The sequence below is a fragment of the Copadichromis virginalis genome, linkage group LG6 (genome assembly GCF_057382275.1).
Source record: "Copadichromis virginalis isolate Kocher_CV1m ecotype Utaka linkage group LG6, C_Virginalis_male_GT1.1, whole genome shotgun sequence".
NCBI classification, from domain to species: Eukaryota; Metazoa; Chordata; class Actinopteri; order Cichliformes; family Cichlidae; genus Copadichromis; species Copadichromis virginalis.
The window spans coordinates 34278095-34298629 of record NC_140623.1 but is presented as its reverse complement, the minus strand read 5'-3'; the positions used below and the strand labels follow the sequence as shown (position 1 = coordinate 34298629).

Below are 20535 nucleotides of genomic sequence, written 5' to 3'. Positions count from 1 at the left end.
TTCGACAGGTTGTGTGTGAGACTTTAAATCATCAAACTATAAATTTTAAATTGTTATTGGTCCCTTTATCCCTAGTTGTAAAGTGTATATTTACTTTTTTACTCTTCTTATATTTATTGTTTGTTTACTTGCACTGCTGTAACTGGAGTCTCGTCGTCTCGTCTCTCTATATACTGGACTGTATGTAGCGGTATGTATGCTGTATGTAACGATGCCGCCCCGGGCAACCGCCCGTATTAAAAACCGCTACTGGTTGTCAGGACCAGAGCCAAAGGGTATAATGTATTCTGAATACTTTGGATTACTTAATATATTATCATGCTTTTTACAACTACATGAATGTACTATTGCTGTGTGATTTATTACTATTACTGAAGGTTACTCACCATACCAATACCAACTAGATTTTTAAATCTTAATATAAAATGAGTAACAGGGTGGACATTAGGTAAGGCTGCACTTTTTGCAGCGATCTCTGAAAACTATTCACGTGTATATAAAACAGGTTTGCGGCTCCGAGCCGTCGTAAAGAGACTTCTGGCGGGCTTGTAGCCGAAAACTAGCTACCCTTAACTTGTCTGGGTCAACTTTGCTAGCGAGACAGAGAGAGGCGTTGAAAGGTTGCTTCGAAGGAAAACAGAACACAGTGTACAGTCGAGTCTTAACAGCTTACTTACAACTGGGCTCGTCAGGCACTCTTTTTGGCTGCAGTGGTTATTATTACATTTACATGCTTCCATCTCCCGATTCTGCTCGGTGACAACTCTGACTTTCCACTTCAGTTTTTCTCTCCCTTCCTCGCGCTCACACACGCACGGGTATGGCAGTCCATTCTCCCTGCAGCACGCACTACACTGCCCATCAGGCTACATTATTTAGGGCTATGCCTGTAACACTCTGCCTATTGCCTTCATATTAAATCATTTTTGTGAATAACTTTTTAAAAATATTTATTCACGTGATTATGCGGCCGCAAGTAGGGGTGACATGGGCCGCGAGATTGAGATGCAGACATTAGAGCCTCTTAATGCGTGTTTTGTTTGGGTTTCCCTGGCGTGGAATTACCAAAAATAGAGATGTCATAGCCTAACATGTGAAACAGGAAAAGACCACCGTGTAATCCTTTTTTTTTTTTAAGTAACTGTATTCTGAATACCACCCTTTTAAAAGGTTACTGTAACGGAATACAGTTACTCATATTTTGCATTTTAAATACGTAACGCCGGTACATGTATTCCGTTACTCGCAAACACTGTCTGTATCAGCAATTACATAAACATGAATTTAAGCATCCATTGCAATGTCTTCATGGTGTATCTCTACATAAGGAAATTACATATGTGATATAATGTTATTAAGCTAAAAAATACAGTTAAAAAGCCTACCATAATACAATTACTTGAACACATTGAAAGAAAAACCACTGAGATGACTAGACATCGGTTTCTGTGCAATTTCAGTGCAACTACGCTCCAGTCCAGATGGAGGCGACATTTTTTTATTGTGTTTGAAATTTTTAACAATTTAACCCTCAAAGGTACAAGGAAGAGGAAGAAGAAAACCCGGGGTCGAACATGCATTGATTGGTTATTTCAAGCAGGGAAGTTTGCCGGCGTGGTAGGAGATCTCACACACATCGGTGTCTCCCTGTACGCTCCTGTTAACCTTCCCGCTTCTGCGCAGCTCGACCCGGCCAAAGCCGTCCAGCCCGCCTGCCCCCCCTGTGTGTGTGTGTGTGTGTGCGCGCGCGCGTGTTTGTGTTAGCCCTCTGGGAGCAGCATGTCTGATTACAGCTCTCTGCCATCAAATGGAGTCGGAGCAGGAATGAAAAACGACGCTTTCGCAGATGCCGTTCAGCGAGCCAGACAGGTAATCCAAGCGCTCGACTACGAGAGGAGTCAGCCGGCGAGCTAATTAGCTGCTCTGAAACCGCAGCTAGCATAACGACCAGTAACGTTAGCTTTAGTTAGCGAGGTAGCACACTAGCTAATAGCAAAGCCATTCATTTGCCCTACTTTCTGTTCAGATCGAGGCAATTGAATTGTGTGTGTTAGCATGGCTCTGTTACATAAATGAAATGTTTGTCCCTACCGCGATCCTTGAGGTAAATTTAGTGAACTTGGGCTAAGTAAGCAACATTTACTTATTACCCGTTAGTTAACGGTTAGCTGTTATATGGGGATCATCTCCATTCATTTATGAGGCATTTATTAGGTAACTGTATTATAGCATTATGGCTGTTTTGTTTCATGTAGACCATTGACTGAAAAGAGTTCAGGAGCCATCGTTTACTTTTTTTCACTGTAAAGGGTTATTTTTCAGCTAATGGCTATTTTCATTAACAAGTATAGTTGTTTATTTCAACAAAATAAAAAAAACACATCGTATATTTTATCTGGTGATAGTTATATTTTGAGATGTTGAATATAGATATATTAAATTAATATTTTTTGATAAATTAAGATCGTTTAAGGTTATTTGTGATACTTGAAGGGACTGCTAGCATTGGATTATAGTTTCTTTGATTTATTAGATTTAAATTAGTGTCGGGTTGTCTGACTGTCGTGCTTCCATTAATTTGGGGCACAGTCACAATGGCTCATGTTTCAAAGTGGCTTCTAATATTATAATAAGTACTTAATATTTGATCAATTATATGTGGATAAGCCCAGGGAGTCAGAACAAACATTTATACAACAAGTGGTAAGATATTTATTATAATGCATAACACAACAAAGGCGAACCAACAATAACCAATAATAAAAAGCAAATTAAACTACACCATCATACAAAACGAACCTATTAAGTTATTCAGTTAGAGAAGAAATAAATGAACATACTGAATAGACATAGAAATAGAAACGAATAGACTTACTGAAAACATAATAAGTCAAAAACAAAGCTTGTTTAAAACAGTGATAAAATGGACATTTAAAGATAATTTATTCCAAACAGAAGCCACTTGACACATGAAAGCTTTTTTTAAACCATTTTTCTGTGATACAAAAGGGACATTAAAAGACCTGGGGATCACATCTTTTTAATTTATAATGTGGAGCAGAACTAAACATTGTTTTGGACTGTAAGAATAACCAGAGTTAAAATGATAACTAAATCATTTGTACCAGCAATTCTTAAACAAGACAGTGTCCATATCAGCACTATGCAGTGAAGGGTTAATGAAAAGTCTGATACAAATCTGTAGTCAATTATATATAATATTAAGAGAATGATGATCAGTTTTGTAGGGATTCAATGCACTGCAATATTATCATTAGTTTATTCTTCCCAACCTGGCACATGCTCACATCTCTCAAAATTTCTACTCTTTCTTTGTAACAAACAACCCAAACCCCTGAATGCGGTGGGAGCATCATTTATTAGCACTACATTATCTCCTCATAATTAAACATATATTCATGTGTCTGTTGATTTGCAGTTTTAAATGTGAAGATCTTTTATTTATATGACATGAGCTGAACATGTCTGAAAGCTCCAAGCAATGTCAAAGATTTCTTACCAAAATAGACACATTTCAGATGTCTTAATGGTGTCTTTGCAAAGGTTTCTGGTTTAATCCAGTATTCACCTCTTTCCAGATTGCAGCTAAAATTGGTGGCGACGGTGTGTCCCCGACAAACAACGGAGGAGCCGAGAGCTACCCGTTCACATCACAGAAACGATCCCTGGAAGAAGGAGGTAGAAAATCTGATCAAACTTGGACTCTGTCTACAGTTTCCTTTACTCCACTTTGAAGGCTTACTATTATTTTTGTTTCCAGATGAACCCGATGCCAAGAAGGTAGCATCACAGAGTGAAAGAGATTCTGCAATGTGTACGTTAAACAATTCTCTAGTTACAATAACTCCTTTTTGCTCAGTTTCCACCTGCTCACCAGTTTTGAATCTCTTACAGCTATTGGAGCTCAGCTAGCTGCTCTGTCCCAGCAAAGGTTTGACTTTTATTTTTCTTTATGTAAACACCTTTTGCTGTTTATTGTTGAAACACTGTATGTCATTATTTATTCACGATCATGTGTCTGCAGTGTAAGGCCCTCCACAATGACAGAAGAGTGCAGAGTGCCTGATAGCATGGTTGGGCTCAGTGAGTAGACAAACCCTTCATAAACTGTACAAATTATTCCCGTGTTGCTATGTTACACATGTTCAGACTAAACTCAACATTCTTCTGTTTTCCTTAAAGTCATTGGGCGAGGAGGCGAACAGATTAACAAAATTCAGCAAGAATCTGGCTGCAAAGTCCAAATTGCACACGGTGAGCTGTGATTAGTTAAGTAAACGGTGCCTCATCGATATACCATCGTCCCTTTTGATTTATAATTGTTATCATATCAATCCACAGACAGTGTTGGTCTGCCAGATAGAAGCATTTCCCTCACAGGATCACCCGATGCCATACAGTAAGTTGGTCCTTTAAGTCTTTTAAATATTGGGAAAAGCTGTCAAGAAGTTTGGTTTGTGGTAAATTTTATTTCATTATTAATATCTGTAGGGAGAAATGGTAACGAGATTGATGGCCAGCCTAGTTAAATGATAGACAAACCTCCTGGTACAGCTTTAGATTGTGTGAAATCTTTATTTCCTGTGTACTTGTTAAGTTTCAGTGGTTTGCACTATTGGGATGAGTTTGGCCTCTAAGACATGACTCTGTGTTGTCTGTGTCCTATATTAAGCTTAAACCATAAATATGGTCCTTAAACTAATCATTGTTTGTTTGCTATTGTATGTATGCCATGAATCTTTAGGTGACTGGAGGAAGTTGGCGTGCTCTCAGGGATTTGGACATGTTGTGTAACTGCTTGGATACTATAAGATGTCAGAAGCTTTATCAGTTCTAAGGCACTCTGTGCAACATAGATCTAATGAAACTTGTCTAGGACAACAAGACAGGTTGGCTGCATGGTGATTTAAAAAATATTGAATCATGGGCTGTGACTGCTGTAGCTTGTTCCCATTCTTTGTCCTCCTTGAGGCAATCATGATTTATTTTTATTTTTTTTGGATCAGCGTGTTATTTCATGCAGCATTCCTGTTGGTTGGTCCTAGGTCGTACCTACAGTCACATTGGGAGATAGTCCTTATTATAAACATTTGGCAGGGTTACCTGTTCAAATCCTTGCAGCTTTCTGAGGCAATGCCATACTGTGTGCTGTAAAAGTTGCTTGGACTTTCTGCAGTAATGGTGTGAAATGTTAACTAGGTTGCGTCTGTGCCACATTAACCTTGTGTTCTTCAATCATTTCATGACCTTGATATGAATTTGCTTGCAGGAGAGCCAGGGCGATTCTAGATGACATTGTGTCCAGAGGTCACGAGTCAACCAATGGTCAGTCAAGTTCCATGCAAGAGATGATAATCCCTGCTGGAAAGGCTGGCCTTATTATTGGCAAAGGAGGAGAGACTATCAAACAACTGCAGGTGACACATGCAGCATTCAGTTATACAGATGGTGATGATTATTTATTTAACCAGGAAAAGATAGCCAGCAACACTGCTTTTGTAAGAGTGCAGAGATCAGTAGTTGCATAAACTAGTAACGCAAACAAATGTGCGCATAAAATGCACAAAATTAAGTATATAATTAAAGTAACAATCAAAGTTGCAAACTTGAAGCTGGGGAAAACTAAAACAGCAGAACAGTTAATTGTTTTGATTTGTGCCAAGAAAGGCCTTAATTATCAGGAGTAACATTTAGAACCTGAGGTAACTCAAGGTCATATAAAGTGACTTTAAACATTTAGACCATCTCCTGAAGGTTGTTTTTAATTCCAAGATGAGGGAGCTGTAGAAATTAAAGCATAAAAATATTTGGAAAAAAATTATTATTACAAATAACACCTGACATCACATAGTACGAAATCCAAGTGCAACAAATGGACAGTCTGATGTGCCGAAGTTTGGTTAGTCTGCCATGTGTCTGTAATATACCTCTTCCTTAATTCTTAGGAGCGAGCTGGAGTCAAAATGATTCTTATCCAAGATGCGTCGCAGCCACCCAACATAGATAAACCTCTTCGTATCATTGGAGACCCATACAAAGTCCAGGTACCGTTTTGGGTTAAGTGGTTTCATTTGTGCGGGAAATATGTTAAGCTGCTGTTGGTTAAAATTTTTCATTGTGTTGCCTTTCTAGCAAGCTAAGGAGATGGTTAATGAGATCCTACGAGAGAGAGAACATCAGGGTTTTGGAGAGAGGAACGAATATGGATCAAGGATGGGAGGAGGGGGCATAGAAGTGAGTAAAGACAGTGTGTTTGAATTCGACCAGCACAGTGAGACACATCAACTCTGAATGGTTAAGTGTTTATTTAATGTTACAGATAGCTGTCCCGCGGCACTCTGTGGGAGTTGTGATTGGTCGCAGTGGAGAGATGATCAAGAAGATCCAGAGTGATGCTGGCGTGAAAATACAGTTTAAACCAGGTACACTCTCACTCTACTTTCACTGCATGTAATAAAATTGAAAAATATCTTCACCCCACTGGGGAGGTGGGCGACGTGGACACCCAAGTTTGGGAATACGATAACTCGAAAATGAGATGACATAGTTTTGAAATTCATACCATAGGTGCATCTGCTACAAATCTTGGATGAATTTGAATCGTGACTTTGACCTTGAGGTCAAGGTCAGAGCTCAAATTTTCTGAAAGTCTTGTGGGTGTGATAACTGAGAAGGAAGTCACCTAGGATGTTCACATTTATACCATACATACATCTACTCAGTATTGGTGGCTAGAAATTTTTGTTTGTTTGTTTTTGTCTCAGTGTGGACTCTCATCAATAAACCCAACTGTCATTTTCCTACTCTTTACAGATGATGGTACAGGTCCTGAAAAGATTGCTTATATTATGGGTCCACCAGACCAGTGTCAGCACGCTGCCTCGATCATCACTGACCTGCTACAGAGCATCCGTGCCAGAGAGGAGGGTGGGCAAGGGGTAAGTACACGCTGAAGAGACGGGCAGGGGATGTAATTTAAAATGCTCAATTTAAACTCCATATTTTTTCTTCTTGGATTATGCTAGAGTAGCTTTGCATGATTCCAAATAATCCTTATTTATTGCATACTGGGTGTTTATGCAGACCCTCAGGTTATGTGTATGAAACAGATCATTTTAGCTCCTCTTTTCCTCTCTAGATAGGCTAGCCATTAAACAGAGAAGGTGCAAACACAAAGTGGGTGGGGCCAAAGCTGTGTGGCTGAGATGACCATTAAGTCAGTCTTCAGCCTGAACTTTTGGCACCCAGGGATAACTGTTATAAACACTGACCTCATTATTTGAAATGTTACACATGTTTATTAAGGGCCTCTTTAAGAAATTTTAATGTTGAATTTTGTGTTAATTAAAAAGAATGTGGCATGTTTCTTTCACAGGGTCCACCGGGTCCTGGTGCTGGTATGCCACCTGGTGGCCGAGGGCAGGGTAGAGGCCAAGGGAACTGGGGTCCACCAGGAGGTGAGATGACTTTCTCCATCCCTGCTCACAAATGTGGGCTTGTTATTGGCAGAGGAGGAGAGAATGTCAAGTCCATCAACCAGCAAACTGGTGCATTTGTGGAGATATCTCGTCAGCCACCTCCAAACGGTGACCCGAATTTCAAACTGTTCACCATCAGAGGGTCTCCACAACAGATTGATCATGCAAAGCAGCTTATAGAAGAGAAGATTGAGGTAGGTTCACATTACTTACAAAGCAGAGAATGACTTTAAGCAGCTGCCTAAAGATCCCATGCAGTCTGAAGTTATTGGTATAATGATTTTTATTCCCTGTTTTTCCAGGCCCCATTGTGTCCTGTGGGTGGTGGTCCTGGTCCAGGAGGGCCACCTGGTCCAATGGGTCCCTATAATCCGAACCCTTATAATGCAGGGCCTCCTGGTGGAGCTCCTCAGTAAGTACAGTGTGTAAATAGTTGTGCCAGTGTGTTTTCTTTCAGGGTTAACTCATATAAGTAGGTGGTTTATGCTTTAACTGTCCCGTCTCTCTGCAGTGGAGCTGCACCAGGTGGTGCCCAGTATTCTCAGGGTTGGGGAAATGCCTATCAGCAGTGGCAAGCCCCAAATCCATATGACCCCAGTAAGTCCTTTATTTATTTCTCTTTTGTTTGTTTCAGTACTTGATTATTTATTCCTCAACTCAATTTCATCTTTCCCAATTAGATAAGGCTGCAGCAGACCCAAATGCAGCATGGGCAGCCTACTATGCACAATATTACGGGCAGCAGCCAGGGGGGACAATGCCAGCTCAGAATCCAGGAGCTCCTGCAGCAGCAGCAGCACCAGGGGACCAGAGCCCGGCAGCCCAGACTGCTGGGGGTCAGCCAGACTACACCAAGGCTTGGGAAGAGTATTATAAGAAGATGGGCATGAGTAAGTTGGAACTAATTTTGAGTAAATAATGTTTATTAAGTCTGTAACTGACAGCCTTTAACAACTTCAAATATTTAATTCTTAAAGAATTTAAAAAGTCACAACCGTCAAATGTGCTGCCATCTCACAAGTGACTTTAATGCTAATATATTATTCATTCATCCATATGTGCTTGTAGCATGTAACTGTACATATATAATGTATGTTTGCACTTGTTTTTCTTTTCCAGCTCAGCCAGCAGGAGGGGCAGCAGCTGCTCCAGGCACAGCAGCAGCCCCCACAGCAGCTGCAGCAGGAGGAGCTGCACCTGGTGGCCAGCAGGACTACAGTGCAGCCTGGGCTGAGTACTACAGACAGCAGGCTGCCTACTATGGACAGACAGGCCAGGCTCCTGGACAAGCAGCTGCTCCACAGCAGGGACAACAGGTATGGCTGATGTTTAAAACTGACCTCATGGCTGCTTGGAAGGGGGTAAACTAAACTAATTAATTGGCTATATATTTAATTAATGAAAAAAGAATTAATTTGGGAATAATTCCCCAAATTTTGTGTATAGAATTCTGTAAAAATGGATAATAGAGTGATCCTCACAGCTATGAGATAACATTATGGTAGGCTACAAAACTGTTCTGGAAGCAGGGTAACAAATGGACACCGCCTTGTGTAAAGATGGAGTAAAAAGCAAGATCTGGATATATGTGATTTGTAGTTCAGTTGGAATGGTAACATGCAAAAATGTATATGCATCTATGTCAAAGTGGGTTGGTCAAAAGGCCAGCAATGATGTTTCCAACCATCACAGGTATGAGTTCACCGATGAAGTTAAGCTCAATTACACGTAGGATTTTTTTATATGAACCAGGGATGTTTTATCTTGGGTTAAGCTTCTCAACCAGTAGCTTAAATCAACCACATCAGTAGTTTCCATATTCTTCTGTCTAAAGATGGAAATGGCATTTACGTTGAATTATTTATTTGGCACCTTTCATGCAAGTTACCTTCAGTTCAAAGTATTTTACAGATAACTGACAAGAAGATGGAACAAAGCAAATAAACATTTATAAATCAAAATTTAAAATGACTCTTTAGTACCATAAGGGTATATCAACTGAATTTGAGAAGAATTAGAAAATATGGTAAAACTTAATACTAAAAGAAAATGGTTGAAAAAAACAGAAAAGGCCTTTTTAAAAAAAAGTTAATACCAGGAAATCGACTACATCAACTGTTGATTTTGATTGTAAGAACATTTTTGTCTTTTATTAGTGTGACTAGATCAGTGCTTCTCTATGACATCTTTTCTCTTCTTTTCAGGCCCAGTAAACTTGTGACGTGTTCTGTTGGGCAGATGTGTTGAATCTCCGGGCTTGGTTTTTTTTGTTTGTTTGTTTTTTTAAATTCCCAGTTTTTTTTTGGGCTTTAATAGGACAATAAGCCTGTGGTTAACTCATCCTCTCAGACATTTTGTATTCAAACCTTCCTGTTTGTTTAATTTTTTTTAATGAAATTCAAAAGGGAATGCGTTTTGCAGATGTATTGAAAAAAAGCACTAACTTACCCCTTCACCTCACCTTCACCTTGTAATACATCAGATGGTTTGGAATTTTTTTCTTAAATGTGAAATAATAAGCATCTTTTCTTGCAAGCTAGCACAACAGCATCTCAACAATGACTCACATGTCAGTAGTTTTCCCCTTCTGTTTGCTGAAGGTAAAAACTGTCTAGCAGTATTTTGAATATATTCAAAAAATTATGTTTGTATGGCAGAAGTTGTTGGTCTTTTTTCTTCTTCTTCTTCTTCTTCTTGGTACTTTTTTAAACTTCAGTTTTTTTACAAAAAAAGATTCCAGTGTTTAAGTTGCAGGTGAACTTCTCCCTGCTGTCATAATTTCTTATTTTTAATTACATTCTCTGTGATTTTCCTCAAGGGGCAAGTCTTGTGTGTCTGTATACAGTGTATGCTACTGAACAGAAGACCGTGTGTAAGTTGGCTGTAATAAGGCACTAACTGTCCTGCAGTTATGTAGGCTGGTTCTTTGTGCATGTATGTGTTTGTGTGCTTGACTGCCCTTGGTTTCATTTCTACATCTTTACAATGAAAAGAATAGTCTCTTTTCCAGTAAGTTCTCTTATTGTATGCTGATTTATTTTTTTTTCTTTTTGTTTGTTTTGTTTTTTACAGCTTGTTTTTAAATACTTAAATAAAAACATTCAATTACCAGTCTTGTGTGATAATCCCCTGTGCTGTTTGTAATGCCACATTAGCTAATATGCCTAAAATTAAAGTTATTCTTTCAAGTTTAATGTTTTTTATTCATATTTGAAAGTTTTCAACACTGAGATAAAAACTATAGCCTCTTTAATAGTATTGTAGGGGATACAAAATATTACCCCTGACAAGTAAGATAAGATCAGATAAATGAAAATAAAAAAATCCAAGTGGACGTCACAATCTCACTAAACATCTTCGTATATCTCATCTCATTCTTAATGTCTTGACAAATTTTCCCAGGTTATTTTTTATATCAGATCACTAAGAAGAATTTTCACACCTGCCTATTTGTAACTAAAATCCTAGGCACGTCAAAAAACAAACAAACGCATGCATGTCTTCCTTTGTGGTTGCTTCCCTCGGGATGTTCCCCTTGTCGTGCCTTACTTTTGTTTGGGGTTTTGATGGATGCGAGTACTGGCGAATGAGGGCCGCCCCGTGCAGCCTGTGAGCCAATCGGGACGGGCCTCTGACGGGCAACTGGGAACAGTTCAGGGGGAGATGGCGCCCAGCTCGAAATCTGAAAAGGACGACAGCAAACAGAAAAGCCAAAGAAAACACAAAGACCATGTCGTGAAGCTTCTTATGCGCGGAAAGGTAGGCATGCATCAGCAGGACCTGAAGAGAAAGGTTTAGAATGAGCCGTCAAAGAGAAGGCCTCTACGGTTTCAGGAGCTTCTGAGGCCAGCTAGGAGCTAGCTGCTAACTAGCACCGCGGCTAACTTAATAACAGCCAACGGCTGGCAGGTGGCTAATGCTCCAAACTGTAAAACAATGCAGCTTCCCTGCTCTATGTTATGATATTTATCCATTTTACTTCCCAAGTTGGTTTGCAGATGGCCCATACACATTTTAATGCAACCGAACCGTGTTAAAGTGCTAGCCACTTAAGCCACATTTGTAAAGGTCTATTTGATCTGAGTTTTAACTTTACCAGTCAGCTTTAGCGTTTATTCAACCGCGGCAGCACACCTCAGATTTAATGGCAGTCTTTGTGCATCAAGCGTAATTCATGTACTGTTCGTGTCGTCTTACTGTGCTGGGCATTACACGAAGATGAAGCACAGCAAAATTGCAAAGTATTTTGGGCTTTATGTTACACCGTGTGCTAATTAGCTATATCTACCTCCACTGTGGTTTCTTTCCTGCAGCTGTCAGGGCAGTTTTCTCAGCGCCTGTTCAGGAAGCTGCCACCTCGAGTGTGTGTACCATTGAAGAACATCGTAAGCGAGGAGTTCCTCAGAGCAGGGTACGTATGTGTTTACTGCATTGTTTTACTGTGATTAAAGAACCTTGACTGGCACAGTATGCTTCATTACATGCATGTATACCACACTGGCTGCATCTCAAATAGACTGGGATTATTGGTGACTGAATCAGAGCTGTTGACACTTGTGACACATGGCTGTCTCTTGAAGTTATGAGGGTTCAAAGATGCTGGAAAAAATTTGTTAAAAGCACCAAGTTTCCACCCGCCTCTGGTGTACTTTCAGTACCTGGTACTCAGAAAATATTCATAGTATGAAAATAAAATTTTCCATATGTTCTTTGAATATGATAACATTACTGTATTTTTAAAAAAAAGGAATTAGCAGATTCTGAGGATGTCTGGTGGGTAATTGTTGTTATTTTGTATTGTTCATTGTGGAGCATATATGACACCAGTACTTTATCTTTTTGTTTTCAGGCACATCTTTCTTGGCTTCACCAAATGTGGACGCTACGTTCTGTCTTACACCAGTGATTGTGGAGAAGATGATGATTTCTCTTTCTATACTTATCATCTTTATTGGTGGGAGTTTAACCTGCACAGCAGACTCAAGCAGGTAAAAAAAAATATCTAATTGTAATATATAAATATAATTGTAGAATTTATTTTTATTTTCTTTAACTCCTTTGGTTTCTCTTTAGGTCCATCATGTGCGACTGTTTGCAGGAGAGGAAATCTACAGTGACCTGTACCTTACAGTATGTGAGTGGCCAAATGATCACTCCAAAATTGTCATCTTCGGCTTCAAGTAAGGAATGATAATTATTTTTATGAATGGCAAAAATAACCTTATTGCAAGCCACAGGTAGTGATGGCTAAATTATGTGTTGGTGTGTATGTTTCTGCTAAGTACACGCAGCTCCAACTCAGTCCTGATGAATCTAATGATGAGTGATGAGAACAATAGAGACATCTACATCACCATCGCCTCCATGCCACCTCCTAAACCTTGTGCTCAGTGCTGTCCTGTTCCTTCAGTCACTACTATACGCACAGGTTAACAAAAACACATACAGAGCTACTACTTCACCACTCTCATTACGTTTTCCTCTCTCACTCTCATCAGACATCACTTTTTTTCCACAGGAAGTGGTGAGTGTCTTGAACACGGATATGTGCTCAACAGCAGGTACCAGGTGGTATATCCGTTCCCCACTTTTCAGCCAGCTTTCCAGCTTAAGAAGGACCAGGTCATTCTGTTAAACACTAGCTACTCTCTTGTAGCCTGTGGCATCTCACTCTGCCCAGGTAAGACACACACAAATAGTAAAATTGCCACATTTCTCATCTCTTTATAATGCGTCAGATAAGATTTTTATGGATTTAAGATCACCACATTATGAGTTTCCTTATCAATGAGTCCACAAGGGTTTACGCAGCTGAAAACTTCAGACCACCCAGACTCTGCAGACTGTGCACATACACAGACTGGTAATATAATGGATGCAGTTTCTGAGCATAAAAGAGAAAGGCAGTGTTGGAAGATCCTCAATTCTGCATTCATTCTGTTTGCCAGCAGGCAAGTGATTTTGCACTGGTTGCAAAATCACTTACGATTGCAAATAGGGAAATTGCTCTCATCTCCCCTAATCTGTGACTTCAGTAGACACTTACAGTGGGGCAAAAAAGTATTTAGTCAGCCACCGATTGTGCAAGTTCCCCCACTTAAAATGATGACAGAGGTCAGTAATTTGCACCAGAGGTACACTTCAACTGTGAGAGACAGAATGTGAAAAAAAAAATCCATGAATTTACATGGTAGGATTTGTAAAGAATTTATTTGTAAATTAGGGTGGAAAATAAGTATTTGGTCACCTCAAACAAGGAAAATCTCTGGCTCTCACAGACCTGTAACGTCTTCTGTAAGAAGCTTTTCTGTCCCCCACTCGTTACCTGTATGAATGGCACCTGTTTGAACTCATCATCTGTATAAAAGACACCTGTCCACAGCCTCAAACAGTCAGACTCCAAACTCCGCCATGGCCAAGACCAAAGAGCTTTCGAAGGACACCAGGAAAAGTATTGTAGACCTGCACCAGACTGGGAAGAGTGAATCTACAATAGGCAAGCAGCTTGGTGTGAAAAAATCAACTGTGGGAGCAATCATCAGAAAATGGAAGACATACAAGACCACTGATAATCTCCCTCGATCTGGGGCTCCACGCAAGATCTCATCCCGTCATACCTCTGTCATCATTTTAAGTGGGGGAACTTGCACAGTCGGTGGCTGACTAAATACTTTTTTGCCCCACTGTAGGTTATGAGTCACACGTTTCAAGTTCTATAAACCGTGATGTTGAGTTTGTAGATTTTTGTTCTGTTTTTGAGTCGCTAAGCGGGTAAAAGCCTGTGAACGTGTGGTAGTGCTCGGTTTCTCAGATGTGCACCTTGCTCATCACATCTCATTGCAAAACACCGAGATGGTGACAGTGAAAAGACTCAGAAGTTTTGCAACCAGAGGGTCATATCATGCTGGCTCTCTCTCTCTCTCTCTCTCTCTCTCTCTCCCCCCCCCCCCTTTTAAAAAGAATATTTTATTTTTGCTGTCAGGATGTTAACATCAGTTGTTTTTGCTTTTTTTAATGCATGGGTGCATGGTGTGTCCATGTACAAATATCTTCTTTTTTTGTTTGCTTTGTTAATTGTAGGAGCATATATGTTGATCATATCCAGAAACACGGCTGTTCATAGACACACCTTAAACAGCAACTCACTCTTATCTCCAGATAGGATTAGAAGGAACAGTGCTACACTGAGTAGAGGCCTAAAAATGTTTGTGTCTTCAAGAGTAAAAAACCATCACAGTGATGTTTTGCTGTCTGATTTTATCATTATTAGTTTTTTCATTCCTTTTTCTTTGTTTGCTTCAGGTAAACAGGGTCAGTCATCGCAAATCCTTTACACAAAGAGAGCAGCCCTGTCAAGTCAAGCTTCGACGTCTTTTTCCTCCTCTTCTTTGGTCTCTTCTTCCTCACTACCTCAAGAATCTCCTGAACATCGACTTCCACCTAGCAGACCCACTCCAGTCCCCTCATCTCCTAGCCATTCACAAGCAGCGATGCGAGCCCGGGAGTTTGCTGCTGACCTTTTCAGGCGAGCCCAGGGAGGAGGGAAAGATGGTGAAGGCCAGGGGGAGAGGAGAACGTCTGATGGTGGTGTAAAAGAGGCAGTACAGTCAACTGGAGACAAAGGGACCATTGCAGAGACTGTGAGAGAGGAGGGTGGTTGTAAAGGGTTGAGCGTAGAAGAGAGGACTAATTTACTACAACCATTAACCTCAGGTGTTAGCCATAGTCTGCCACAGGTATCGGAACAAGTGATGTCTCCCGCCTCTTCTTCCTCATCCCCGTCAGCCACTCCAACTATGTCTTCATGCCAGGAAGCCAGCCCCAGTGAGCCTGGATATGTAAACTACTCACGCCTACACTACCGCTTACAACAGCCAGGGGCAGCAGAGCAGAATGCCGGAGGTGAGAGATGATAAAAGACAGAGTCAAAGAATGTGTCCGGTCAGATCCAAAGATGCTGACTGGTATTTCTTCCTCATTTGTTTTTCTAGGTTATGAAGATGATAAAGTCCAGCTGCCTTTCACAGTCACAGATCTGAAAGGACGTAACCTCCAGCTGGTTACAGGGCCACACAATGGACAGGTAGGTGTTGGTGCATGTGACTGTAAAGTCAATGGAGAACATGTATGGAAGTAGCAGTAAGGAATAAGTAAGAACTGTCCTGGGGATGTTGGAGTTACAGGGCTGAGTAACCAGAATGGACATGAATTAGACACTTTGAAGACAAAGGTAGAGAGGCAAAGCTGAGATGGTTTGGACACGTACAGAGTATTTTTGTGTGTGTGGTTGATCATGAATTTGTACTTTTTGTTTTGCAGAGTGTTTGTGTTGAGCAGCTGACTCTGGATTTTGAATATCTAATCAATGAGGTGATCAGGAGTGATGCTGCCTGGGCCACACAGTTCTGCTCCTTTAGTGACTATGATGTTGTGATATTAGAGGTCAGCACACACACACACACACACACACACGGAGCTCAGGACACTCGCATTGTCTAATTTACACCTGACTCAAGGTTGCTGTAGCTTTTATGAAACTTGTCATATATGCAGACTGTTTTTATTGTGTTTATTATAAAGTCTTACAGTATTAAAACAGTACTTTCATGTTGCATCACGGCGTGGACTGCAAATACCAGTTCTCATTAAACCTTTGGGTCTTAAAAACTAAGCTGTGTAACTTATCAGTCAGCTGACGCTGCAGCCACTAGCTGGTTGTTTTAGTAAGGTATGGTGACTGTTTGTTCCAAAATGTTACATCATCATCTGCAACTGCAAACAAAAGCAAGAGAAGTCCATAGACTAGTTGTTCCACTTTTTTTTTTTTTTTTTTTTTAATACTGGTTGCTAGTGACGGGACACAGCTACAACATGTAGACAGCAGCCTGCAAAATAACTAATCTGATATTGAGTGTGAGCAATATTATGCACAGCTCAAAGTGTACATTTCAGCGACATTTAAAATATGATTTGATTTTTAAAGAATGTGAATCCTAGTTTTAAACAGTCCTCCGCTTTCTCTCCTCTGAGTCAGGCTGGTGTATTGCATTGTTTAAAGTTGATTCTAATAGTGTGTTTGTTACTTTCCAAATTGTAATTGATCTCAGATCATGTTGGTATTTATATCTTGGGACTTAATTGAAAAAGTGTCATCCTAAAAATACCTGCCTTTGTGAATCTTAAACTCACTTTTAGAGAACATATTGAGCCCTAAATGAAGTAATTGAAGGTTAAATTCGTTTTTTATTATTGTAATATGGCCTGTAGTAATTTGATTTTGGAGTTAGGAAGACACTTGCACATGCTTCGTTCCTAAAAGAGCCTAGTTATGGTTACACTTAATTACTGGAATGCTGCTGCCTCTACAGATCATTGTCTAGACCAGGGGTAGGCAACACCAGGCCTCGAGTGCCGGTGTCCTGCAGGTTTTAGATGTGTCCTTGATTCAACACAGCTGATTCAAATGGCTAAATTACCTCCTCAACATGTCTTGAAGTTCTCCAGGGGGCTGGTAATGAACTAATCATTTGATTCAGGTGTGTTGAACCAGGGTGAGCTTTAAAACCTGCAGGACACCGGCACTCGAGGCCTGGCGTTGCCTACCCCTGGTCTAGATTCACTTTTGCATCTAATTTATTGTCCAGTACACATCACAGTTTGACTAGTATTGGCAGGGATAGCTCAGTAGGTAGAGTGGTTGCCCCACGATAGGAAGCTTGTGGGTTCGACCCCACTGAACACCTACCCTGAGGTACCCCTGAGCAAGGTACCGTCCCTACACACTGCTCCCCGGGTGGCTGCCCACTGCTTCACTTAAATGCAGAGGAGTAATTTCCCTACGGGGACTAACACATACACATTATTATTATTATTATTATTATTATTATTATTATTATTATTATTATTATTATTATTATTATTTGTATATTTTTAACAACAAAGCCAAATGGAGTAAAGTCTTCCTGATTTGTCACAAACCTACACTTAAGATTTTTCCCTCGTTTAGACCTCTTAAGGATACTTGTATTTTTGCAGAACTTGGAGGCATAGTGTTCTCTTATTTTGCACCTTGGTCACAGAGTAACCTTCATAACAACAAGAACTAAAGGTTAATGTTTTTGTTTTGCTGGTGGGTTTAAAGAACTTATAAATGATTCTGTAACTGAAGAGTGCAACTGTTGCTCCAGAGGTGGATTTTAGATTATGTGTTGCTGTCTGTTTATGGAAAATGCAGCTTTATCATTTTTGCAGGCTTTTGTTTCCTTGGTTATGCTTCCCTTGAAAAAAGAAAAGAGATATTAATCTCAAGGGACTTTCTGGTTAAATTAAAAATAAAAAAGCAAGGCTTAAATACACACAGTCAGTGTTTAAGCCTGTTCAGTAGATTGTATGAATTTTTTGCATTTTTTTTTTTTTTTTAAATTTCTAGTCCACTAGTTTTCTCCAACTAGGAAATTTCTGATTTCCTTAATTTAAATTTCATACATTTAGTGCATGAACCATGGAAGAACACTTTGCATGTAGGTAACATGTTTTTGATGTGTATCAGGTGTGTCCAGACAGCAACATTGTGATGATCAACATTGGTCTGCTGTTACTAGCATTCTCCAACTCTGACGAGGAGCACTGCAGGTACTTCGCCTGCTCTTTTACCCTAAAGCACCTCGACCCTCACCTGTTTGACCCGCCTTGGATTTTTGACCCGGTGGCTCTTATTGTTTTCAGGCCAAACACATACCATTCCAACCTGCAGGTTAGCTGGGACCTCAACACGGGTGTATGTCGCACTGTGGGTGTTGGCGACCTCACAGAAGTCAAGGGTCAGACAAGGTGAGCCCTGCAAGCCTGTACCACATACACAGGTTCTCTCTGCCTCCTGTTTCTCGTTAGTTCAGTTGTATTGAAAGGTTTTGTCTGTCCGTCAGCGGGACCGTCTGGAGTTCGTACAGGAAGTCCTGTGTGAACACAGTGATGAAGTGGCTTGTCCCCGAGAGCAGCTCCCGTTACATCAACCGCATGACCAATGAAGCTCTCCACAAGGGTGAGTATATAGACACAGAAACAGATGAACATAAATCCTCCCAAATAAATCTGTCAAAAATAAAAACTGCCAAATGTTAAGTCCTTTTTGGAGAAATGAGACCTTAGTGAGCTGTAAGATAGAAGATCAGAATAAACAAGAGAGCCTTTGACTTTCTAGTCCCAAAAAAATACTGCACTTTCTTTCTGTGTTTAGGACCAAACATTTGACAGCAATAGGCTTTCTGTGCCCCCTGTTTAGAGACCAAAAGCACATCAAAAACATTAAAAGATGAGACTTCTCAGATGTTAAGGACCTGTGTATTTGGACTAATGTTTCTGACTGATTGAAAAGATGAATTGATTGCTTTGTTTTTTTAAGTATATGGGATGAGTTTTTATGTTACCAATGATGAAATCACATTCCACCTCATCTATTAAATTACTAAGCTTAATACTAGAAGTCAACTGAGAAAAAAGTAAAGACTGATCCCCTGCGCAGCTTTAATCCAAACTCATGTTTCTTCCTTATACTGAAAAAGAAATAGAGATCTGACTTCTCTTCCTTAACCCCCTCAGGCTCAAATTAAACTTTTTGTTGCTAATGCACAACCAAGTCCTGCAGTGGTACTTCTGAGTAAAAAAAACTCATAAAATATGTATGTGGGGTAATCAGGTTGTTAGTTTTTAACTGTTGCAAATCTGCAACGCCTGCCTCCAGAGGGTTAAAAACGTCTTATTTTATTTTATTTTTAGTTTTCATCTTTTGTATCAATAAAAGAAAAAGAGAGAGTTAAGTCCCGCTCTTTTCTCACCTGCAGGCTCATCTCTGCAAGTGTTGGCAGATAGTGACCGGTGTACCTGGATTGTATTGTGAAGGAAGAAGCGATCCACATGTGTCCAAACAACATAAAGAAAAGCACACAGAAGTACACGTTGACATGAGCTCACCTGCAGTATCGACCTTAATCGGAGGCTCCGTTTGTAGCATGTGTTGCTAAAGCCGAACAAAGAACCAGATGAAATACTGTAAAGGTTTTTGTGTGTTTTTTGCAATTGTGTACTGAATTGTTGTAACAACCAAAACCAAGAGCTGGACTGAACAAAGACTTCATTTTTACTTTTGTTTTTATACATTAAGGCAGTTTTATTGTCAGTGAGTGTGAGTAACTGAATGTATGTGATATCTGTACAAGGTGGGTGTATGAGAAATTTAACAGATTTTGCTGCTTCTGAACTCATTTCTTATCCAGTGTGGACCAGCTCTGTCCAGCTGTGTGTAAGGCTGCAGTATTTGAAATTTGAAAAACTCTACTGCTTCACTTGATTTCTGTTTTTGTTTTTTTAAAACCCTCGTCAGTGGAACCAGGAGTCACCTGCTTAGCTGGCTGCTGTCGTGCTGTATGAGTGACAGCATGGAATACAGACTGTATTCTGCTGGGATCTTTTGTTTAAATAAAATGTTCAAAAGCGTTATGAGTGTGCTGTGATGATAACTGGATACATGAAAATAATCCAACAGTCTGCAGAGAAGATCTTGCCTGGAGGGGAAATAATTACCACAAAAGTTGTCATGTGACTTCAGCTGAAGCAGTGCTGGTTCCCTAACTAGAACCATTTATATACAAAACAGAACAGGCCCAACATTGGAACAGACCACACTGTCTAATACTAAAGTTACATTAAAAGACGCAAAGAGCTGGTTTCGCTCAAGGAAAACATACACAGAGAAGAGGTAAAAGTACTCCACATGTTTAACCGATTAACATACAAATAAAACACAAACGTGTTTTGTTTTTCTTTAAACGTCGTACAGTCTTGTCAACTTGTGAGATCTGCATGATCCATAAAGCAACTGAGTTTTGGGTCTGTTAGTGTAGTACTGGGTATTTGCAGTGAGGCTAAAAAGGTTCCATGAGCTCCTAACCGTCAGAATTTTTATTCTTTGTTACATTTTCAGTTTGGTCGTCTGAAGCCTAAAGACCTTTTGGACTTTTTATCAGATTTTGTTCGTCTC

The 20535-nt window shown here is 40.0% G+C and overlaps 2 protein-coding genes across 2 annotated transcripts; both read left to right on the top strand.

Annotated features, from left to right (window-relative positions):
• The first annotated feature begins 1523 nt into the window (after window positions 1-1523).
• khsrp (KH-type splicing regulatory protein) lies at window positions 1524-10610 on the top strand. Its single transcript, XM_085460063.1, has 18 exons — window positions 1524-1869; window positions 3600-3699; window positions 3782-3835; window positions 3916-3952; window positions 4046-4104; window positions 4204-4275; window positions 4363-4420; window positions 5291-5438; window positions 5967-6065; window positions 6154-6255; window positions 6341-6443; window positions 6835-6959; window positions 7397-7693; window positions 7802-7911; window positions 8011-8096; window positions 8180-8389; window positions 8619-8815; window positions 9704-10610. Exons 1-18 carry the CDS (start codon window positions 1780-1782, stop codon window positions 9710-9712), a joined length of 1956 nt encoding a protein of 651 aa, XP_085316189.1. The 5' UTR covers window positions 1524-1779; the 3' UTR covers window positions 9713-10610.
• Window positions 10611-11028: 418 nt separating this feature from the next.
• On the top strand, window positions 11029-19992 carry dcaf15 (DDB1 and CUL4 associated factor 15). The gene is made up of 13 exons (XM_085460062.1): window positions 11029-11258; window positions 11813-11910; window positions 12349-12487; window positions 12573-12679; window positions 12782-12927; window positions 13018-13179; window positions 14802-15401; window positions 15491-15582; window positions 15819-15941; window positions 18049-18131; window positions 18225-18329; window positions 18425-18540; window positions 19340-19992. Exons 1-13 carry the CDS (start codon window positions 11070-11072, stop codon window positions 19393-19395), a joined length of 2016 nt encoding a protein of 671 aa, XP_085316188.1. The 5' UTR covers window positions 11029-11069; the 3' UTR covers window positions 19396-19992.
• Window positions 19993-20535: the final 543 nt, after the last annotated feature.